This window comes from Anabrus simplex, chromosome 5 (genome assembly GCF_040414725.1).
Source record: "Anabrus simplex isolate iqAnaSimp1 chromosome 5, ASM4041472v1, whole genome shotgun sequence".
NCBI lineage: Eukaryota > Metazoa > Arthropoda > Insecta > Orthoptera > Tettigoniidae > Anabrus > Anabrus simplex.
Genome location: NC_090269.1, coordinates 198119562 through 198143611, shown reverse-complemented (window position 1 = coordinate 198143611; position 24050 = coordinate 198119562). Strand labels below are relative to the sequence as shown.

Here is a 24050-nt window from a genome sequence, read left to right as displayed (position 1 = left end):
CTTTTTAAAAGACTGTTCTTTACACAGTTTGTTCCAGATGTAGAAGCATTTCTAACTTCAAACAATCTCCCTAGAAAAGCTCTTCTTCTACTAGACAACGCTCCATCACACCCAAGTGATGAGCAACTTAGAAATGGTGACCTCAAAGTCATTTTCCTCCCTCCTAACGTGACATCATTATGCAGCCAATGGACCAAGGTGTACTGGAAACATTGAAGAGGAAATATCGGCGGAAACTCCGTTCATCCCTGATAGAGAAAATGGTCAATGGCAAGGACATGATAGAAAAATTAAAGCGAAACAACATGAAAGACGTGACATACTGGATAGCGAAATCTTGGGAAAATGTTGAAATGACAACGTTAGAAAGTCATGGAACATATTGTTGAGTGAGTTTGAACATCGAGAGGAGGTGGTACAGGAAGACATGGACAACATTGTTGCCTTACTGAATTGCATTCCTGGCTGTGAGGATGCTACGACTCCAGATGTGAGTAAGTAGTGTGCACAAGATCAGCTGTTTGAACTAACTGACCCTGATATTATTGGTTTTGTGAATGCTAACGAAAATAAGGAAGAAGAAGAACCAGGCATTGCGGAACAAAAGGAGAAAACGATGACTAACAGTGAAGGATTATCGTCGATGGCGGAATCTCGCAGCAAGAAAACGTGAATCAGCAGCCAAGCAGACATTATTGACAAGTTTCTTTTTGTAAGACATTTGGAATGTTTTCGTTCAGTACGGCATCTACTGCACAATTGAATTTAAAGGTCAATAAATAGAGTACCGTAAAACATAGTAATACAGTATAGCCTTCCTGTTTGTTTCAGTTCATTTTCAATGTTATTCTGTATTATCCGACATTTTTGGTGATCCGATGTACTCCAGGTCCCGTTTAGGTCGGATAATCGAGACTCTACTGTATCTCCAAAACTGAAGATATTACAGACGTGAAAATTGGTATTTGGAATCTCCTAAAAAAATAAACACGTATTTTTGTTGTCGGAAAAAACACTTGGGAGGGGGGGGGTTAAAATGCCTGAAAAAGGCGTTGAATTATTTTTATTAGGATACTGGTATCTCCAAAACTGAAGATATTACAGACGTGAGAATTGGTATTTGGAATCTCCTTTAAGAATAAAGAAACACATATTTTTGTTTTCGGAAAATTCTCTTAAGGGGGGTTGTAAAAAGGATTGAAAAGTTAGTTGAACACCCTTTATGAGGATACTTATGTCTCAAAAACTGAAGATGTTGCGGACATGAAAATTTCTTTTTTAAAAATAAAGAAACATGTATTCTTTTGTTTTCAGAAAATCCACTTACGGGGTTGGGGTGGGTGAAAAGAACTGAAGAAAGTGTTGAATTATTTTTATTAGTATACTTATATATCAAATACTGAGGATGTTACAGACGTGAACAGTGATTCCCCAGAAATTTTCATCAGCTGGGTGACAGGAATGTGTAGCCGGGCGGGGAATTCTACGCAAAAATGAACATGATAAAATCTCAATGTATCCCCCCCTCAGGGCATTGACAAGGATATAAGGCTGGTAATAATTAACTGCAAAATTAGTGTATCATGAACAGGACCTAAGAGTATTTAGAAGTGGTGTTCTACTCTACTGCTTGTTCGTAATCATGTAAGTCCGGGGCTTACCAGTCGGTTGCTGTAGAGTGCCATACGCGTTTGTAACGTCAGGCGGAATCGAATGATCACATGCTATTCCACGCTAATCCACACACTGCTTGAGCGCGACACTACGCTATAGTCTAGCTAAACATTTAAACTCCCATGCAATTGATGCAATTTTGCTGACAATAACGAAGTTTATTAAATACACAGTTTTAACTGTTTTTAATTTGGAGCGCCCAATGACTCAAATATGTATTAATATCATATAACTAGCATCTGTCTAGATTATATTAGCCGGGCTGTCTGTAAAGGCGGTAGGGCTATTGGTATTTGGAACTCCTGTAAAAGTAAAGGAACACACATAATTTGTCTTCTGAAAATCCACTTAAGGGGAAGTGTAAAAGGGGGTGAATTTTTAAAATGAGCATATCTACAGTACATAAAAAAAACTTACCACATTTTACAGACATGAAAATTGGTATTTTCAAATCTCCTTTAAAAATAAAGTAACACATATTTTTTTTGTTTTTGGAAAAAGCACTTAAGAGGGGGTATAATAACTGAAAATGGGGTTGAATTATTTTTATTAGGATACTGGTATCTCCAAAACTGAAGATGTGAAAATTGGTATTTCGAATCTCCTTTAAAAAAATACACATATTTTTGTTTTCGGTAAATTCACTTAAGGGGGTTGTAAAAAAGACTGAAAAGTGAGTTGAACCCTTTTTATGAGGATACTTATATCTCAAAAACTGATGATGTTGTGGACATGAAAACTTGTATTTGGAATCTTCTTTAAAAATAAAGAAACGCGTATTCTTTTGTTCTTGAAAAATCCACTTAAGGGGTTCGGGTGGGTGAAAAGAACTGAAGAAAGTGTTGAATTATTTTTATGAGGACACTTATATATCAAATACTGAAGATGTTACCGATGTGAAAATTGGTATTTGGATCTCCTGTAAAAGTAAAGGAACACGCATAATTTGTTTTCTGAAAATCCACTTAATGGGAATTGTTAGAGGGGGTGAATTTTTAAAATGAGCATATATACAGTATATCAAAAAACTTACCACATATTACAGACATAAAAACTGGATTTTTAATCTCTCTTAAAAATAAAGTAACACATTTTTTGTTTTTGAAAAAAAAAACACTTAAGGGGTGGGGTTGTAAAAATGACTGTAAAAGGGGGTGATTTATTTTAATGAGGATACTTATATCTCAGTTACTGAAGATGACACAGACATGAAAATTTGTATTTGGAATCTCCTTTTAAAAAAAGAAACACATATTCTTTTGTTTTTGGAAAATCCAATTAAGGGGAGGGGGAGATAAATTAATTGAAAAATGAGTTGAATTCTTTGTTTAAGGATACTTACATCTCGAAAACGGAGGATGTTACAGATAGGAAAGTTTGTATTTCTAATCTCCTTTAAAAATAAAGACACGTATTTTGTGGCAGGGTGTGTGTGTGTGTGTGTGTGTGTGTGTCTGGAATCACCTTACGTAAAAGGAGTTGAATTATTTTTATGAGGATACAAATAAGAAGTGGACTTAAAACAATACACCCCTAAGGAGGTTTTGTCTGGGGGCGAGGAATGATGACAAAAATATGCATTTACTGTTTATGAAACCGTTTGAATTACGAAGTTAAAATTCCAAATTATATCCTAGGCGTTAAATAACAGAAGGTTTGAAACAAATTTAACCGTTCAGAGAGTTAAGTGGAAGTTAAGGTCCGAAAACAGATATGCTCATTCCTTCCTCCGAAACGGTTTAATGTACGAAGACAAAATTCTAATTCCAAATCCTAGCTGTGAAATAGGAAATATTTTTTAACATTCCAACTCTAAGTGTTAAATGAGGTTAGCTCCGTAAATGAAATTATTCATCCCTCCAGATCTGTTTGACGAACAAAGTTTTAATTTTACTAGAAGGGTGTTCTTTTATGCCCTAGGTGTAAAATATCGTATAGCCTACTTTAAAATATTTCTCCCCTAAGTCTCCGTTAAGGGTTTTAGATGGCAGTTGGCCCTCCGAAATCCTTTCAGGCACTAACCTATTTTTTTTATGAAAGTTGATCTTCTGTACTCTAGATGTTAATAAATGTTTAAAAACATTCACCCCTTAAGTATATATTCCTCCATTACTGTTTGATATACAAAATAAAAATTTGCCGGGCTGAGTGGCTCAGATGGTTCAGGCGCTGGTCTTCTGACCCCCACTTGGCAGGTTCGATCCTGGTTCAGTCCGGTGGTATTTGAAGGGGCTCAAATACATCAGCCTCGTGTCGGTAGATTTACTGGCACATAAAAGAACTCCTGCGGGACAAAATTCCGGCACCTCGGCGTCTACGAAAACCGCAAGAGTAGTTAGTGGGACGTAAAGCAAATAACATTATTATTATTATTATTATTATTAAATCAAAATTTCACAGGTTGGTCACTTCTACATCCCAGATTTTAAATAGGATAGGTTTAAACATTCAAATTCTTCCGCATGGGGTTCAAATGAGTGTTAGATCAGAAAATAAATAATCATTCTCCCAAAAACATTTGACATACGAACTGAGGGCGTATTTTACAGGTTTAGCTGACGGACTCTCCAAAGTGTAAAACTATGAATAATAATTTTCAGTTTAAAGACGTAGTGAAGCATGGATATTTTGCTAGTAGAAGAATATAGAGAGGAGAAGAAGAAATGGAAAATCAAGATGATGACCATGCACGACTGTATCAAAGGCTTACATAAAATCAGCTTCATGGTCCGTATCGCACTTCAATAGATTCACAATTAAGTATTTATTTTCCACCTAGTCGATACAATGATTGCTTAAGGCAATTTTTAATGGTCAAAAGTGGTACATGTTTCGTATATTATCAACATCTTCAGCCACATAACACTGTTTAGATGAAAAATGTATAAAATTGACAAAGTAATGCTTTAGAGGAAGTGTCCTTAAAATTAACATAAGATTGACAAGATTAAAACAAACAAATAACTCAAGAGAAAATATATAAATTATTTCTGCAATAGAAAGCAGTCGTCAAGGAAACACTTGTACAATATTCCATAGAGAAATTGTCCTAATAAATATTCTTTTCATAATAATTCATGAAAAAAGATCAATTTATAAATTAAAAATTATACAATTTATAAGTAATTATCGAAATGAAGAAATCCTGATATCACAGTGCGGCTCTTATTATTAATGTAGATGAAGATATAACTAATTCCTAGTTGTCAAATCTTATTAAGCCTGCTTTCCTTTGGAATTTCTCCTCCTACAGATAGCCCTACAACTTATTCCTCCTCAGTTGAAGCTATTGAAGCTATAGGTGACAGTAAGGAAGTTCTTGACACACCTATATCCCCCACTCCTCCACCTCCTCAGGTGCAAGAGCAAGGAAGAACGCATCATCAATTTTACACCCGGCGCAAAACTGTGAAAGAATGACAGGAGTTACTGTTCCAAAGGAAAGCAGGCTTAATAAGATTTGACAACTAGGAATTAGTTATATCTTCATCTACATTAATAATAAGAGCCGCACTGTGATATCAGGATTTCTTCATTTCGATAATTACTTATAAATTGTATAATTTTTAATTTATAAATTGATCTTTTTTCATGAATTATTAAGAAAAGAATATTTATTAGGACAATTTCTCTATGGAATATTGTACAAGTGTTTCCTTGACGACTGCTTTCTATTGTAGATATAATTTATATATTTTCTCTTGAGTTATTTGTTTGTTTTAATCTTGTCAATCTTATGTTAATTTTAAGGACACTTCCTCTAAAGCATTACTTTGTCAATTTTATACATTTTTCATCTAAACAGTGTTATGTGGCTGAAGATGTTGATAATATACGAAACATGTACCACTTTTGACCATTAAAAATTGCCTTAAGCAATCATTGTATCGACTAGGTGGAAAATAAATACTTAATTGTGAATCTGTATCAAAGGCATCATAATGTACATTTCACCTTTCAGTATTTGTTTTCCAAAATTTCTCTTTTGTTTGTAGGTGGGGCATTAAAAACACAAGTTACAGTACACATCGCCCGAATCAGAGAGCATTGCGCAGCAAGTGTGGCCTATTGTCCGAATAGAGTACTTGTCTACGACAACCTGCAGAAATACTTGTGCTGCAATACTGGTAGGAAGTGCATTGTACGGTAGAATGCAAGTAAAATAGCACGTCAACTGGAAGCCTAGTCCACAGTTGAATTACGCAGATTGGTACTCGCTTTGTGGGCAAAACATTGCATTTGAACTGAGATTCACCTTGAAATACTGGCGGTGTATGTACAAATGCAATAGCTGGTCCAGCCATTGTGATATGTTGCTAAAAGTTCGAACAAGGCTTCACAGACAGGTGGTTATGATTGAAAAGCAAGACCATCCCCTTTGATCAGAGACGACAAATGTCCTGCAAACTGGTACAATGGTTTCCAGGAATAGCAGAGTGCATATTGCAGACATTGCTCAGGAGATGAACATCTCAATAGGCCGTAGGCATGCCATCATCTGATATCAGCTGGATTTTTGTTATAGTTTCAGTTTTGACGTAGTTAACCCATAGACATGGGGTTCTTCAGTCTGTTGAAAATAATTCAGATGTAAATAAATGTAGAAAATATGCCAAATAAAGAAAACAAAACCAAAAACAACTTTCAAGGACAGATTATGCCGGGAAAAATACCATTATTTTTTAAAAGAAAATTTTTTTTGAAGGAACATAATCAGGTTCCATCAAATTACGCTTTTATTATTATTATTATTGTTATTGTTATTATTATAAATTGATGAACATTATTAAGAAATCTAAAAAACATTTGTTAAAATTCTGTATCCATCCTCTTAATTTTTAAAATGTTAGAACTTTTATTACTGTTCATTAATGTGGTTCATTTCAATCAAATCAATCAGTCATCAATAATCTGCATTTAGGGCTGTCGCCCAGATGGCATATTCCCTATCAATTGTTTATCTCATATTTACATATATTTAACGTTGTATTCCTAGCTTTTACTTACATATTTTCAACGAACTTGGAAATTTATCAAACATTTCCCTTGATAATTTATTCCAATCCCTTACTCCTCTTCCTGTAAATGAATATTTCCCTCAATCTGTCCTCTTGAATTTCAACTTCATCTTCATATTATGACCTTTCTTACTTTTAAAAGCTCCACTTAAGCTTATTCTTCTACTTATGTCATTTCCCGCTAACTCACCTCCGATGGCTCGAAACATACCACATCTTACAAGTAATGAAAATCATAGCTAATCCGTATTGAAAATAATCTTATGAAAAACATGAGAAATTTATCTATCTTCCACCTATTCAATACAACTCAATATTTAAGTTAGAGTTAAATCTTAATTAAAATAAGAATTGGTTCATGTTTTGCCCTTTCCTATGGGGCATTGTCAGCCATAACATTACCTCAAACCATATCAGGTACCTGATTTTTTTGGGATCTAAAATATACTATATAATTGAATACATAAAAAAACTTCACTAAAAAAGCAGTCATGACATGAGTAACTTGATTTAGATACAATTGGTATTAACAATGTTGATGGCCTTGAGCCATGTTCAATGTTGAATATGAATGAAAGTTTAAAATATTGTTTACAAAATGATGAAAATGAATAGAAAACAAAGATAAAATGGATTATATAAAAACTTGGTAAGGAATTGCATTCCAACACTGTGCCATTTTTACGTAATATTGGACCTTGGCATGTGTACTTGATATAGTCTTATTCAAAAGATATCTAATAAGTTCTAAGTTATATTTTGTAACTGACCCAGAAAGTTGTTGGAATCAATCTGGAGGGATGTGGACCCACGCATCTTGCGCTGCTACCTACAGTTGGTTTTGTGTAGTTGATTCGGGGTTCATGGAGCGTACACCAGCATTGACAGCATCCCATAAATGCTCAATTGGATTAAGATTGGTGAATCTGGAGGGCCAGTCCATGGTCGTAATTTCACTGAAGTGCTCCTCCAACCACCTGCATACCATCACAGAGTGGTGACATGGTGCATTGTCCTGTTGAAACATGGCATGTCTATCAGGGTACTCTAGGGCCAGAAAGAGATGCAGATGGTCTGAAAGAATATCCACATAAATTGCACCTGTCAGCGCTCCCTGCAGCTGGACAGTGGGGATTAATTGCGACCAGGAGAATGCCTCCCAGACCAGAACTGAGCCACCTTCCGCCTGGACACAACCTTGTTGACACGCAGGATCCATAGCTTCATGGGTCATTCGCCACACTCTCACGTGCCCATCAGCTGGATACAAATGGAACCGGGATTCATCAGACCATACCACACGCCACCACTATTCCATGGTCCATTGCCGATTGTTTGCCCCCCATGCACTTCGTTGAGCTCTGTGTCAAGGTGTCAGCAAAGGAGTACGAGTTGGTCGTTGGCTGGTGAAGCCTATGCGGTGCAGTTGCCTCCTTACAGTCTTGGTAGAAATGGGTTCCTGACTCCCAACATTCAACTGAGCGGTGATCTATCTCACAGTAGCCTGTCGAGCGTCCAGTATGGTTCTGCGGATGCAATGTGATGTCTGTTCATTGACAGACGGCTTTATGAAATAGCGATACAAAAAAATTTTTGCAATTAATTTTTTATGAGGATTCATTTTTTTTTCAATTTCTTGTGCGCTGAATTATGGTGATTAAAGCCTACAGCATTTTAATGACTTTTGGTATTCTTGTACTGCAGCATACAACAATATGATACCTGAATTGGAAAGTCTTCTGGAGAATCGAGACCTCAGTGCAGATGTACGAATCCCAGCATTGAACGCTACCAAGATGACTCATTATCTACTAATTCAGTTTATGAGAGCATTCCAGGATAGACCTGCTAAGTATATAAAGGTAAGTGCTCTACATTACTGTATGTTTCTGAATGTAGGCACTCTACTATTCCATTAGGAAAAAAAAAAAAAAAAGGATAAATATGCATGAAATAAGCTAATTTTGATAAATGTGCTGTCTATGTACACAACTATGATGTTAACTTCAACATGGATTGTACAGAGCACGTGTATATTGATGGACATATTAGATATAGCATATGCGATGAACAAACAACTATGCCACTAGTTAGTGACGTGTAGTACGTTAGTGTATTCTTAGAATGACCAAAAAGTGGGCGAAAAGTAGTATAAGTATACGTAATCTATATATATAAAATTGGATGTTGGTATGTTTGAAGCTAATAGACTCAAAAACCACTGGACCTATTTCGCTGAAATTTTCACAGTTTGTTCTTATTACATCTGAGGGGGATTATGAAGTGGTTTGAACGAAATCTGATTGGTAGTTCGGCACTAAGGGGTGAAAAATAAAATAGGGGAAGATAAGCAAACCACAAGACAAGTCCAATCAGCGGGTTGCCTACCCAACAGTATGTGAAGATTGTGTGTTCCTTAAAACTTATTTCTGCTTTTATCTGGAAAAATTACTGTAGGGGCAAGAAACCCCTAGCACCCCTAAAGGAAGGGGGTGAAACTTAAAAATCCGAAAATGATGATATTAGTGACGAATTCATAGTCTTTGGGGGTAGCTGAGATGAACTGTGACACTCTGAATGCCGTTTAAGTCAAAGTTCGTTCCCAATCGGTATGGTAAACATTAGTGATGGGACATTCGATTCATTTTACTGAATCGATTCATTTGATTCCATTCACGTTACGGAATTGATACAGTGATCCGATTCATGGTACATTAGATTCACCGCTCCTACTGCATCTGCGTAGTATGTACTGGTAAGACGGCAGCAACAGCATTCAGTGCTCACTGCTCGCTGTTGCCATCTGGTCTTCATACTATGAACTCCTTTCTTGTGCGTCGTCTAGCTTTGAGGTTCAGGTTGCTCTTCATATCGAGTGTTGATGTTACAAGGCCTTTCCCCCACAGTGACAACTTAATTAAATAAAAAACATCTGTACACACAATAATCAATGATCTGCATTTAGAGCTGTCACCCAGGTGGAAGATTCCCTATCAATTGCTTGCCTAGTCGTTTCTTATATGATTTTAAAGAACTAGCAAATTTTATTGTATTCACGGTAAGTACAAAACAAGTAAGATAAAAACAGAAATGCAGTAAAAAATAGGTAGTTGTGCAGTACTATATTGTAATACTACAGTAAAAAGCTCATATAGTTGTTGTTAATAATAATAATAAAAACAAAGCTAACAGGGTATCAGCCACAAAACCTTTGCTTTAAGAAAGTAAATGGGCAATTTGCACTGAACAATCAAGAAAACTGCACCGAACTTGCAAGGTATTTTGTAGAACTGCTTAACTGCCCAGAGCCAACACAAAGATTTCCACCGCAGGAACCTGACTTCACAAACCCAAATTCAGTACCACCGGATGAAGAAGAAATTATCAGACAGATAAAACGACCTAAAATTAATAAAGCTGCAGGTGAGGATGGGATCATAGCAGAAATTCTCAAATCAGCAGGTCCAAATACTATAAAAGAATTCACCGGTATCATCCAAGAGTTTTGGGAAACAGAACAAATTCCAGAAGATTGGAAAAGTGCACTAATTCATCCTTTACATAAGAAAGGAGACAGAACAGACGTAAATAACTACAGAGGAATCTCATTGGTATCTGTTGCCCACAAAATTTTATCTCAGTGCCTTCTCGATAGAGCCCAACAGCAACTAGAACAAAAAATTGGAGAATATCAAGCAGGTTTCAGACCAGGCCGTTCATGTCCAGAGCAAATTTTGAACCTAAAGTTAATCCTAAGGCATCAGAGAATTTGTAGCAAAAATGTAGTTTGTACTTTTGTTGATTTCAAAAAGGCCTATGATTCAGTTGATCGTCAATCACTGTTTCAGATATTAAAAGAACAGGGTCTAGACCGGAAAACACTCGCAAATGTAAAAGAGACATTGACAGACACAAAATCTAAGGTTAAATATATGGGGGAAATCTTAAATATATGGGGGAAATCTCGGACCCTTTTCCGATCAAAACAGGAGTAAGACAGGGAGATGGGCTCTCTCCACTACTCTTCAACTGCGTCCTTGAAAAGGTAATACACGAATGGCGCAAACAGAAGTCTGTCCTCAAGATTGACCAACCAATCACTCTTGGTAGGGGCAAATTAGCAGTAAACTGCCTGGCATTTGCGGACGATCTGGCAATCTTAACTCGTGATGTTTCAACAGCCATAAACCAGATCGAACTCCTGAAAGAAACAGCGGAAAAAGTTGGCCTCCAAATATCGTTTGAAAAAACTGAATACATGACCTGCAGCAAAGAAGCCCCTAAATTCATGGAGACAAAATATGGCAAAATAAATCGGGTCCAGCAATTCAAATGTCCCGGTGAAATAATTCAGGAGAATGGAATAGAAACAAAAGCCAACAAAGTTAGATGCCAAAAAATGGAAACTGCATATAGACTCACCCAAAATATCTATAACAAAAAGTCTCTCCAAGCATGCAAAACTAAGACACTATAATACAGTAATAAAACCAGAATGCCTCTATGGATCAGAGACACTAATTTTGAACGGGAAAACTGATCTAGAAAATATTCAGAAAAAGGAACGCAAGATCATTAGAAAAATTTTAGGCCCAAAACTCGTAGAAGAACAGTACCGCCTTAGAGGGAAACAGCAAATCAAACAATTTTCTAACATTCACAGCGACATCAGAAAACGCAGATTAAGATTCTTTGGACATATAAAAAGGATCAACCCAGATAGACTTTCCAAGCAAATAGTTGAATTTTATGAAAACCGAAGTAAAGCCAAAACGGACACAATAAAATGGATTGGCGAAATTAAAACAGATCTCAAACTGGCAGGAATTACACCTGAAGACATCCAAAGCTGGGTTATCTTCAGAGCCAAAGTTCATAAGTGGCAAGTTGACCAAGAGGAGGAACCAAGAAAGAAGACCGGAACAACATGGTCTCAAGAGAGAAAAGAAGCACACAGCAAATGAATGAAGGAAGTGTGGGTACAAAGAAAGGCAAATGCCTGTCTCTAAGTACTTTGCGTAGTCCTAATGGGCTCATTCGCAAATAATAATAATAATAATTGTCATAGCTCAAATTTTAAACTCTAACTTATGGTTTTCTACAGTTCTCTGAAAGTTACAGCTCTATTATATATACAGAATTAGATGTAAAATTACCTGTGGTCATAATAAGTAGCCTACATATTAAATATAAACAAGTTAAACAAATAAAATGCATTAAAAAGTTGTCTGTTCTGTACATCAATATACCGTATGCTTATGAAGTTATAGTATGAAAATGACATAATAATAGTATACACAACTCAAATATTATACGCTACACTAACTTGTAGTTGTTCATTCACATTTCACAGAACTTCAGGCATCATTTCATATTGACATTTAAAAATATAATCTTGGACACTGTTTCACTGGTTAGACGTCTGCGTCTCTCCGTTATGATCTGTCCCTCAGAGAACACACGCTCACATGGAACAAAAGTGGTCATTATGCATAATCTCAGTTTCATAATCTGGAAGAGTCTAGGGAAGAGAGGTTTGTGTTCCTGCCACCATTTAAGTGGATTCTCCAGTCTTGGAAGTAATGGCATCTGCAAATATTTATCAACCTCGATAGTGCTTGCCGCTTTTTTGTCGTCCTTCTGAAGTAGGCTACTGTTTCGACAATTGTATCAAATGTTTTCTGGACAGAAGTTGACCAGCTAGAAGTGGAAGCCTCGCTAGGTGGTTTCGTAACTTGAATCTGGTGCTCCGTATTTCCTAGAAGTTCTGTTGTGGAGCTTTCATAAATTATAGCAACTTTGGTTTCTTTGTAGATATCGCCCTGTGATTGAAATCCATACTGCTTGAATCGTGGATCAAGGAATGTTGCTTCCCACAAAAGTTTCAAACTAGCCTATTTACCATGCAATTTCGATTTTACTTCAAAGGTAAGCATTGTAACCATGGCTGTCAACTTTTCACTTTTAAACTGCTTCTTTTGAAATTCATTGCAGTGTTCCAACAAACCAAATATTAACAAACCTATTTTCGATAAGGTGACATTCTTTTCACTGCTTATCTCCTTGGTGACTTCTTCAAAGCACTGTAATATCTCGCAGGATTTTTCTATTACATACCAGTCCTCCTCTGTGGTTTTCTCAAGTGAATCAGGTTTCACTATGGCTAGTGTGCTTTGAAGGGGTTCTTTTATTTTTAGAAATCTGCTAAGCATATCAAATGTGGAATTCCACCTCGTGGGACAATCTTGCTTCAGTTTTAAAATGGGCTACTCCATTTGCCTTTGCATGACGTTAAGTCTATCCGTAGCCTGTGAGCTTCGATGAAAAAATTCGACGATTGCTTTCACTTTGTTCCGTGTTTCCACAATTGTTTCAAGGCTTGATTGTACAATTAAATTAAGGGAATGTGCAAAGCATGGTACATGCCCCTACTGACACATGCGCATGGCCATGACCATATTGCTTGCATTATCGGTCATACATGCAGCAATTTTTTCGCTTATACCCCATTCTGTCACGATTCTCTTGAGTTCGGATGCTATGTTCTCTGAAGAATGATTCCCACAAAATTTACTGCAGGACAGTAAGAAAGTCTGCGGAATGCAGTGTTCATCTATAAAATGTACTGTGATGGCCAGATAGTTTTCATTCTTTACGGATGTCCATCCATCTGTGGTTACACAAATACATGAGGCTTCCTCTGAGAGAGTGGACTGGATTTTATCACCTGTTTCATCATACATGGCATGTAGCATGGAATGAGAAAGGGTTTTTCTGCTAGGAAGTTCATAATTTGGAATGATCATATTGAATAATTCTCTGAATTCTCTTCCCTCAACTAAGCTGAATGGAAGGTATTCTTTAACTATTACCTTTAATATTTGCACATCAATTTCTTTACGTTTGTGTGAATTGACAGGTTTTGTTGCATACCTGGTAATTTTGGTCTGTGTTGGGTTCAGTGTAGAGGTTGAAGCCACAACACGCTCTTGTTGAGTTGGAGCAACTGAACTGGCAGCAGACGTAGAAGCCACAATACACTCGGTTCCAGGAAGTCGTTCAGGATCATCTCCAGCTCCATTTAGTGGCTTTAAACGACTTTCATTTGGATTTATAGCAGGATGTTTGAGCCGCAAATGTCTGTTCATATTAGTAGTAGACGGGCCTTTAATCGAAGGTATTGACGAACAAACATTGCACTTTACTTTATTGCTCCCTGATCGTACAAAATAATCCCACACCGGACTTCTTAAATTTGCCATGATACACTTACGACACTCACAGGCGGAAAGATACTTCACTCTCACTGAAATTCATGAACTGTCCTTAGTACTGAATGCGAGTAAACAGTATCAATTTCGAAGCACGGGGAATCCCTTCAGAAGTTTCCACCAATAGCAATCTGTAGAAGTTCAAACCAATAGCAGCTCCGGCACTGGTCATGTGTTAACTCTTGTCTTGCGCCAACTTCGACTACTTCAATCATAACCTAAAAATTTTTCATTTTAAAAAATAGCGCACTGTGCATATAAGTTTTCATTTGTTTTTCCGATATTGCGCTTTTTACTACATTTTTTCTTCTCTCTACAATTGTTTTTTCAAGTCAACTGTTTTCCAAGAACTTAGCAGGAGTACAAGTACTCATTCAATTATACTGATTTGCGTCGTATATTTTTATATACGTACTTAACTTCCCGCAACCGTGACAAATTCTGGACCTTCAAAACATTCTCCACTCTACTTTGGCATTCGACTGCAGCGCATGACCTTGAATGTGCCGCGCTGATCACCAGGAGCTGGTGGCTTTCTACTACAAATCTATTCGTCTGCGACTTCAAGTTATTTTTGATCTTCGTATATTAGTTGATAGTGTTGTGACTTTGTGCATGACAGAATGTGGTGTCGTGTCTTTGTGCCTATCAGAGTGTGAAACTGACCTCCAATATTCATAAACATTGTACATGTTTTTACGGCTGATGATGACCTGGACTAAGGTCGAAACCGGTCCCATTTAAATAGGAATGTGATTACTGTATTTCTTTCTTTTAAGTATTGAATAGGTTGAACGTCCTTTTCAATTATTTAATTTTTAACATCAATAATTTCAATACGGAACAATGAAATTTTTATCTTTAAATGAACATACTGTTGGTTAAGTTATTGCGTCAGTCGGCTCACTTACTGTCCACATATTATTGAAGGCTTGTGCAACGATGTGACATACGAACTGAGACAATACTGAGCCGTTCTTCCCAATATAAAACAGGTACTTTTGAGTAGTCATGAGCATGACTCAGAGTCATAGGGCAGGCTAGAGTCGAGTTTAATTAATTGTCAAATGTCAACTAAGTTATAATACTAAGATTCATTAAACTAATAAATAGTATAACCTAATAGCCTACCTACTTACTAGCTACTTTAGAATTATGTTTTGACTACCTTTTTAACACTGAAAATAAATCCATCTAGTATTTAAACCTCCCTGTAAGAAGAGGACAGTGAATGCAAGTGGGTATTATTTTCAAATGAGCTGAGCTCGGGAGTCCATTTAGTGTATGATTCTTTCTGTGTACCTTGGCTCTGTATGTATTGCTTCAGAGGAAGCCCGGCTCTCCGCCAGTGTCCACTGTCCAGTGAGCCGATAAGGAGCCGTGTGTATCTTGTGTCTCACTGAGCCGCGCTCGTTCACGATTCTTTCAATGTGCCATGATTCACTGTCTCGCTGCAGCGGAAGCTCGGCTCCCCTTCAACGTTCAGTGAGTGCGCCACTGCACAGTCCGCTGGGAGTAAGCTGAATCGTGTGCCGTGAGCTCGCCGTTCCTGTGAATCGATTCACTCGGACACTTGAATGAATCGATACACTGCTTCGAATCATTCATTCAGTAGCCAACACTAGTAAACATATTATGACTTACTGTTTGGGAAAGAAAACTGTAGGGTAAGACACACATCGGGATCGTACAACTGAAGATGTTACAGACGTTAAAATTGGTATTTGGAATCTTTAAAAATAAACACATTTTTTATTTTTGGAAAATCCATAAACTAAATTATCGGTATTAAATGTTCATAAAATTATTGAAATGGGCAGAAAAAACAATATGACGACAGGCATTTCAAGATGAGTTATCTGACCTATTTATAAGGAATGCTGTGGAGCACCGCACGGGTCCACTAGTTTTATATAAGATTGAATAGGACCATTTTCCAGCATGCAGAAGGACATAGAAAGCGCTCTGCTAGTCATTCGATCTTGTTGATTTGATGCTTTGCCTGTAAAACAAGTCAGTGTATTCAGTGTATTTTATAGGTTTTCTTTTTTTTTTTTTTTTGGAACTAGGGATTGGTTAAAATAGCGTGGGTTGCTTTAGTCACGTCCTAGTTCGTGAAGCATGGGCAGTGGCTTAGTGGCCTAGTAAGTGGTTTTCCAGTCGCTATGGAATAGGAGTGGGCATCTTAGACATATTCCAAATCATGGCTTTCCTTGTGTTCAGGCAGTTAGGACTATACAATCCACCGGTAATCTCTAACCCATTTGGGGAGAGGGTAGCATCCTCTTTCACAGAATTTTTACCAAGCATACTTAGAATGTTTAAAGTAAGCCTCAGACCTATGGGAGTGACGGAGTCCGAATTTCATTTGACAGACGAGGGTTTCTGTGGAAACAACTCAACGATTGAAATCAAATTTGATGTCGGGCTATCAAAATTAATGGAATTTTGAAAGAAAGAAATTAGAATTAGCTCAGTCAACAAAGCTGAGTTGATGATATTTGGGTAAGGGGAGATAAGGAAGAGAGAGGCTATAAAGTGTTCTTAAGAGGTGTTAAAAAGGCAAGGGCAATTTAAAAATTGATAAATAGAAAATTGGAATGAATAACAGCAATATTAATGAGCTCGTCAGCTCTAGCAATAACAAAGATTTAAAAGTCCGAAAATCAGGTACCAAATTTACAATATTGTTAATAGTTTGGTTGATTTACATAGAAAAGTGTGTTAGTGCTCTTGCCAGGTACAAAATTGTACAAAGAGCATGTTTTGCTCCGATCATTTATGAAACATAGGAGTTGGAGCTCCAAAAGATATCTATTGCTCAGCAGTTATATGTTTCACTGTTCCCAAAAGGGAACTAACCCCAGAAAAAACTCTACACACACCAATAAATTTGCAGGGGCACAATTGCCCATACTAAATGGCTGTAGTGTAAAAAGAAAAGGTTGAACATTGACTGGCCATAAACAAAAGGCTAGGAGGCAAAACACAGGCAAAAAACCTTAAGTGGGCTTATGGCCCAATGATATAAAGGCTAAACCTATTCTACACCGGGTTGACTAAGTAAGATATATTAAAGCCAAACATGATTAAGGAAATTTAGAGGTTTTAAAAACTGTAGTCACCCCATGCCAAGTTGAATGGGAACCGTAATCACTCTTTGTTCCCTTACATTACATATGTCCCAGTTGGGAATAGAACAGTGTCTGCAGACTTGCCAAAAATTCTACATTTAAACCACCAAGTTTAGAAATTTACATAAAGAAAAGAGGTTGAAACCTTACTCTCAAGCTATCTGCGGAGCTATCACAAGTTTATGAAAATTCTACCGTTACCTTGAGTTGCTGGGTCTTCCGAATGCCACCTGTGCCCCTGCCTCCTGGTTCACGTCTATACACCCTCGTCACACTGAGCATTTCAGACAATATGGCCTTAAAGCACTCAGCTTTTATAATATTTTTGAGGGGAAGCTTCCAGAACTCTACTGATAGGCTGGATTCCTGTACACACTCCCAATTTTAATTGGCTAGAGAAAATATTTACAAGTTTCTGATAGGTACAAAACAGTCTTCAAAACCTAAGATTTGCCGACTGTAAAAATAAACTTTCCTTTAAGAATTAATTATAGTTGATCCCGCCAGAGGGAGCACTTAAATCGATGATAGAGATATCTAACAGTTGAAGACCGAAGCATCTTATAATACTCCAGTTCAAATTTGTTGGCAGATTCCCAACTGTTGCTTTTCTAGCCTTTTCTTAAATGATATGAAAGAAATTGGAAATTTATTGAACATCTCCCTTGGTAAGTTTCTCTAATCCCTAACTCTCCTTCCTATAAACAAATATTTGTCCTCTTGAATTCCAAATTAATCTTCATATTGTGATCTTCCCTACTTTTAGACACCACTCATACTTAATCGTCTACTAATGTCATTCCATGCCATCTCTCCACTGACAGCTCGGAACGTGCCACTTACCTTTCTAAAATATTTATTTTTTGAGTCCACTTTTTCAATACATTATGTTTTTTATTGATTTACATAAATATTTTTACATAATTATGTCATAAGTGGGACGTGTCTCAACTATTTTTTAGGCATCTTCAGCCTCGTTTCCTGCTACCTATGATCAAAATAACCAGGATCCTGAATTTTGCTTAATAATAAAATACTTAAAATGGTTAAGCTGACATGAATTGTTTTAACTATTGTGTAGAAACATGCAGCGGATGGATGTTATGACTAAAGAATTGTGTTAACAAGTACTGTACATAAAAACATTTAGCTTGTATACAATTGCTCTGTCTATAAAGAGTAAGTTTACAATTATTATACATTTGATAAAAATATAATGATATCCTTTAAATAACTTGTGATGACATTGGTTGGTTTAGGTAATGTCCAATGTGCGTGCTCTCACTGGAATCTTCATGAACCTGAGTGTCACCTTGGGAATAAAATTTGGTAGTGTTTCTGTAAGATATTGCGTGATTAGTTGTCTCAGTGTTGCTTTATGGTGATTAAATTATGGAATCTTCATGGACCTGAGCGTCACTGTGGGAAGTAAAATTTGGTAGCATTTCTATAAGATATTGCATGATCTGTTGTCTGAATGTTGTTTTATGGTGATTAAAGTATGAAAAACCGGGCGAGTTGGCCGTGCGCATAGAGGCGCCTGGCTGTGAGCTTGCGTCGGGGAGATAGTGGGTTTGAATTCCACTGTCGGCAGCCCTGAAGATGGTTTTCCGTGGTTTTCCGTTTTCACACCAGGCAAATGCTGGGGCTGTACCTTAATTAAGGCCATGGCCGCTTCCTTCCAACTCCTAGCCCTCTCCTCTCCCATCGTCACCATAAGACCTATCTGTGTCAGTACTACTTAAAGTCACTAGCAAAAAAAAAAAGTATGTAAAATCCTGCCACCTGTCGCTGTTTGGCGATCTAAACAATGATATTTATAACTTGTAACATACTACATAGTCAAGCAGCTCGTCTCCTTTCTCCTAAATCTTCCCTGCCCAAACTTTGCAACATTTTTGTAACGCTACTCTTTTAAAGATAAAAATTTCATTGTTCCGTATTGAAAGTATTAACGTTAAAAATTAAATAATTGAAAAAGAGGTTCAATCTATTCAATACATAAAAGAAAGGAATGTAGTGATTACATTCTTATTTAATAGTGATTAGAAATGGGACCGGTTTCGACCCTAGTCCAGGTCATCGTCAGCCGTTCAAAACATAAAAAACAAGAAAAAACAATGCATATGAAAAAGAATAAGTGAACTCTGGATCGGTATAAGATGAAATATAAATTGATGATGGGGGTAGAAATTGTGAGTCACTTAAAATAAAACAGTACGTAATATTATGAAAGGTAGTACTGCACACGCAATGATAAGTAAAGTCACTTAATGTTTATGAATAGTGGAGAACGGTCAAATGGGTCAGATTTTACACTCTGTCAGGTACAAAGTCACAACACTATCGAACAACATATGAAGATCCATAAATATTTTGAAGTTCGATAGTGTTGTGACTTTGTACCTGACAGAGTGTAAAATCTGACCCATTTGACCGTTCTCCACTATTCATAAACATTGAGTGACTTTACTTATCATTGCGTGTGCCGTACTACCTTTCATAATATTACGTACTGTTTTATTTTAAGTGACTCACAATTTCTACCCCCATCATCAATTTATATTTCATCTTATACCGATCCAGAGTTCACTTATTCTTTTTCATATGCATTGTTTTTTCTTGTTTTTTATGTTTTGATCGGCTGACGATGACCTGGACTAGGGTCGAAACCGGTCCCATTTCTAATCACTATTAAATAAGAATGTAATCACTACATTCCTTTCTTTTATGTATTGAATAGGTTGAACCTCTTTTTCAATTATTTAATTTTTAACGCTACTCTTTTGTCGGAAATTACCCAGAAAAAATCGAGCTGCTTTTCTTTGGATTTTTTTCTAGTTCTTGAATCAAGTAATCCTAGTGAGGGCCCATACACTGGAACCATACTCTATTTGGGGTCTTACCAGAAACTTATATGCTCTCTCCTTTACATCCTTACCACAACCCGTAAACACCCTCATAATCATGTGCAGAGATCTGTACCCTTTATTTATAGTCCCATTTATGTCATTACCCCAATGAAGATCTTTCCTTATTGTTCCGGGGTTTATCGTGGACCGCAGAGGTGAAAGAAGGTGCCGGGATGAATGGGTCTAACTACAATGTCAAGAAAAGAATTTAAAACTTAAACGGAAAGTTATATTTTCTTAAATTCAACCTTAGCAAATTTTCATAACAATGAAACGTCAGGTACAATGACAAATTTTAGACGAGACAAGAAAATTCAAAATTTTGTGGCAGTTTAAAAATCTGGGCTTCAAGCCCCTAGCTCAGATTTACAATAGAGCACAAATTTACTCAAGGGCAGAAATCCCTCAATACATGGAGCACTTGCTCCCAACTTACAATATCAGCCTCCCAGAGGCACTTTTACAACACTTGAAAAGAGCTGACGTGCTCTCAGTTTTCCAAGCCTATTCAAGGCAATATCAGAAAATTACAATCACTCGCCATCAAGGTACAACTTTCAAATTTGAAACAGGGGTATCTAGTACCCAACCTATTGGGCCTTTGCAGAAAAGAACAGGTTAAGTAAATGGCCCGAAACACAAATTGAATGGAGGCGTGTACTTGCACTCCTAGATGTGAATTCTTAAAACCTAAAGGGCACTAGGCCGATGAAACAGGGGCTATTCCCAAACTACTGAGGTAGCACTCAAGGAAATCACTTTAATACATTGCAGAAAACAAAACGTTGCACCTCAAACCAAGATGAAGGGAGCTCGAGAGGGTACAGCACTCTCTATCCCCGATTTACAGTTGGAGATTTTATGAAGTAATTACATTAGCCGGCAGATTGTTACATTTTTAGAAAAGAAGGTTACATGGTTAACGATTTCAGACCTTTCCCTCGGGTTAAACTGCAGAGCTAGAAAGAAAAAAGATGTTATGTGGCCATTACCTGATAGAAGTTCTAGCAGCTGACGAAGAGGCCTCCTGCTTGACACACACACTCCGTAAAATGATGATCAATTGGCCAACAGACGAGAAAATCCGCAGTTTATAAACCCTCTGGGAAAGTTCGAAATCATCTATATATATAAAATAAGAGTTTTGTCTATACATTGCTCAGAATTTGAAAATAATGGTATTTCTGTATCGGTCATGTCCATAGTAACAAGAAAATGCACTTTTTACATTTCCGTAATTTCTGTCTGTATGTATGTATGTATGTACACGCATCACGAGAAAACGGTTGAAGAGAATTTAATGAAAATCGGTATGTGAAGTCGGGGGATGAGCCTCTACAATATAGGCTAAAAATCATTTTTTACTCACGCTGAGTGAAATGGTAGTTTAGGGGAAGGCCTAAAATTGAATTCTCAACTATTTATGTTATTAGTGGTCGTATTTTAAAGAAAATGGGTATGCAAAGTTGGGGAATAAATTGCTACAATCTAGGCTGTCAATAATTGTATTCACGCTGCGAAAAATCGTAGTTTAGGGGAAGGCCTAAAATTTAATTCTCAAATATTGTTGTTATTAGTAGTCCTATCTTGATGAAAATCGGTATGCAAAGTCAGGAAATAAGGCGCTATAGTCTAGGCTGTAAATTATTTTATTCACACTGAGTGAAATGGTAGTTTAGGGGAAGGCCTAAAATTTAATTCTCAAATATTTTTTATTAGAGGTGTAATCGATGAATGCTACATAACTAAGGTTATATAGTATTAAATTTCCTATTTTCATGTCTTATACATTGTTGCCGTACTGGCTATGATCACAAAGATATTCATGAATTTGGATTTTTGTTACTAAGTCCCTATCAGCGCCGAGTAACGAGAAAATGGGTAAATAGTATTTAATAAAAATCGGTACGTAAAGTCGGAGAATAAGAAACTATAGTTTACGGTATAAAATATTTTACAAATCACAGAGTCGAAAGAAAACTAAATGTGAAGGCCTACAATATAGAAATCTCATAACATTGATCAACAATAACAGTACATTGACCATCGTTTGTCGTGATGTGCTTTGTGGCTTCTGTTGCCCCTCATCTCCGGTAGATAGGATTACTGCTGCGTACAGAGTATTTTTTATTTGATTTACGTCGCACCGACATAGGTTTTATGGCGATGATGGGATAGGAAAGGACTAGGAGTGCCTTAGGCCTTAATTAAGGTACAGGCCCAGCATTTGACTGGTGTGAGAGTGGGAAACAACGGAATACCATCTTCAGCGCTGCCGACAATGGGGTTCGAATCCACTCTCTCTCGGATGCAAGCTCACACCTGCGCACCGCTAACCACACGGTCAACTCGCCCAGTCGTACAGAGTGTAACAGCCTGCCTGAATATTGATGGGAAGTAGCTGGGGAGTTAGATCACTTTCTTCTTTAGCATGCCATTCCCCTGGTTTATAAATTTTCTGATACTACTGGTACATAACACACTGGATCATCATAGCATTCGGGCTATTCAACCCCTCTTTTGAGGCACTGATTGGAATGAACAGTGTGCATATTTAGCAGAATAATGGCAGATGAGTGTTCATGGCAATCTGCGGCCTGGTCATCCCAGCTCTGGAACTTTGGACTATTAGATTGGCACCGCAATCTAACCGCAGCACTGTTCGTTAAAAGTAATAAAACATGCGGCTTTCCATTTGATCGAGTATTTTATATGATAGCATTGCTTTTAATCACTACATTCATACTCACGTTTTTGTAAGACCTATGTTGATTTCAGTTAGGAAAACCACAAAGTCAGTCTTTCTGACAATCCCGTAGCGAAGCACGGGTATATCAGCTAGTTCATGAGTAATCAAGACACACCCACAGAATTTTATTGGTAGTTTTCAAAAGTAACACTCAGGATCGAAGAAGAAGACTGTGATTCGTAGAAAATTAATTACAGAAATTAGGGATTGGTTAGATTTAAAACTGGTGGAAAGAAAAGATAAATATTGCCAACCCAAAAATAAATGAACATCAATTAATAAACAAAACTTATGAATACAAAACTTCTTTAAATCAAAAGTTCTTTCACTTCACACCAGGTGCATGATTATAGTTTTTAGCAGTGACATCTATGGAAGAATGTCCAAACTTCTTGATGAATGGGAAACAAAACAAGTAGAAATACAGTCATTTCAGGAAACTTCACAATAACAAAATTACATCATATTTTAGTGGTGATATCTTCTGGATAAATTTATAAGTTGGTGTAGTTTCAATTTCACTGTTTCACCAGTAGAGGAGTTCATTTAGGCGCTAGATTTAAATGCTCAGCGTTGGGGTGTACCTTTCGGTACACTTATATTAACACGTAAGTACAGTGATCCCCGTATGGAACTTTCATCCCATCAACGCAGTAATTAAAACTGTGAGATGATTTTTCCTTTTTTTCAAACTCACAACCTGACTTTTAACCCAGTTTATCATCGTACTATTGCCTGCTGTCCATTTCACAATATTATCGAGGTCATGTTGCAGTTGCTCACAATCTCGTAACTTATTTATTATTCTATACAGAATCTCATCATCCACAAAAAGCCTTATCTCTGATTCCACTTCTTTACTCATATCATTTATATATATATATATATAAGAAAACATAAAGGTCCTATAATACTGCCTTGTGGAATTCCCCTCTTAATTATTACAGGGTCAGATAAAGCTTTGCCTACTCTAATTCTCTTGAGATCTATTTTTTAGAAATATAGCAGTTCATTCAGTCACACTTTTGTTTAGTCCAATTGCACTTATTTTTGCCAGTAGTCTCCTAAGATCCACCCTATCAAATGCCTTAGACAGGTCTGTCGCGATGCAGATCATTTGACCTCCTGAATCCAAGATATCTGCTCTACAGTATCTTGCTGGAATCCTACAAGTTGAGCATCAGTTTAATAACCTTTCGTAAACCCGAACTGCCTTCTGTCGAACCAGTTATTAATTTCGCAACCATGTGTAATATAATCAGAAAGAATGCTTTCCCAAAGCTTACATGCAA

The 24050-nt window shown here is 36.9% G+C and overlaps 1 protein-coding gene across 2 annotated transcripts in view; it reads left to right on the top strand.

Moving 5' to 3' along the window:
- The window catches only part of Cap-D2 (CAP-D2 condensin subunit), a 410800-nt gene that overhangs the window by 6685 nt on the left and 380065 nt on the right, over positions 1-24050 (top strand). For both annotated transcript variants that reach the window (XM_067148430.2, XM_067148432.2), the window contains exon 3: positions 8397-8554. In XM_067148430.2, coding sequence (XP_067004531.2) covers positions 8397-8554 — 158 coding nt within the window. The remainder of the gene's footprint in view (positions 1-8396; positions 8555-24050) is intronic.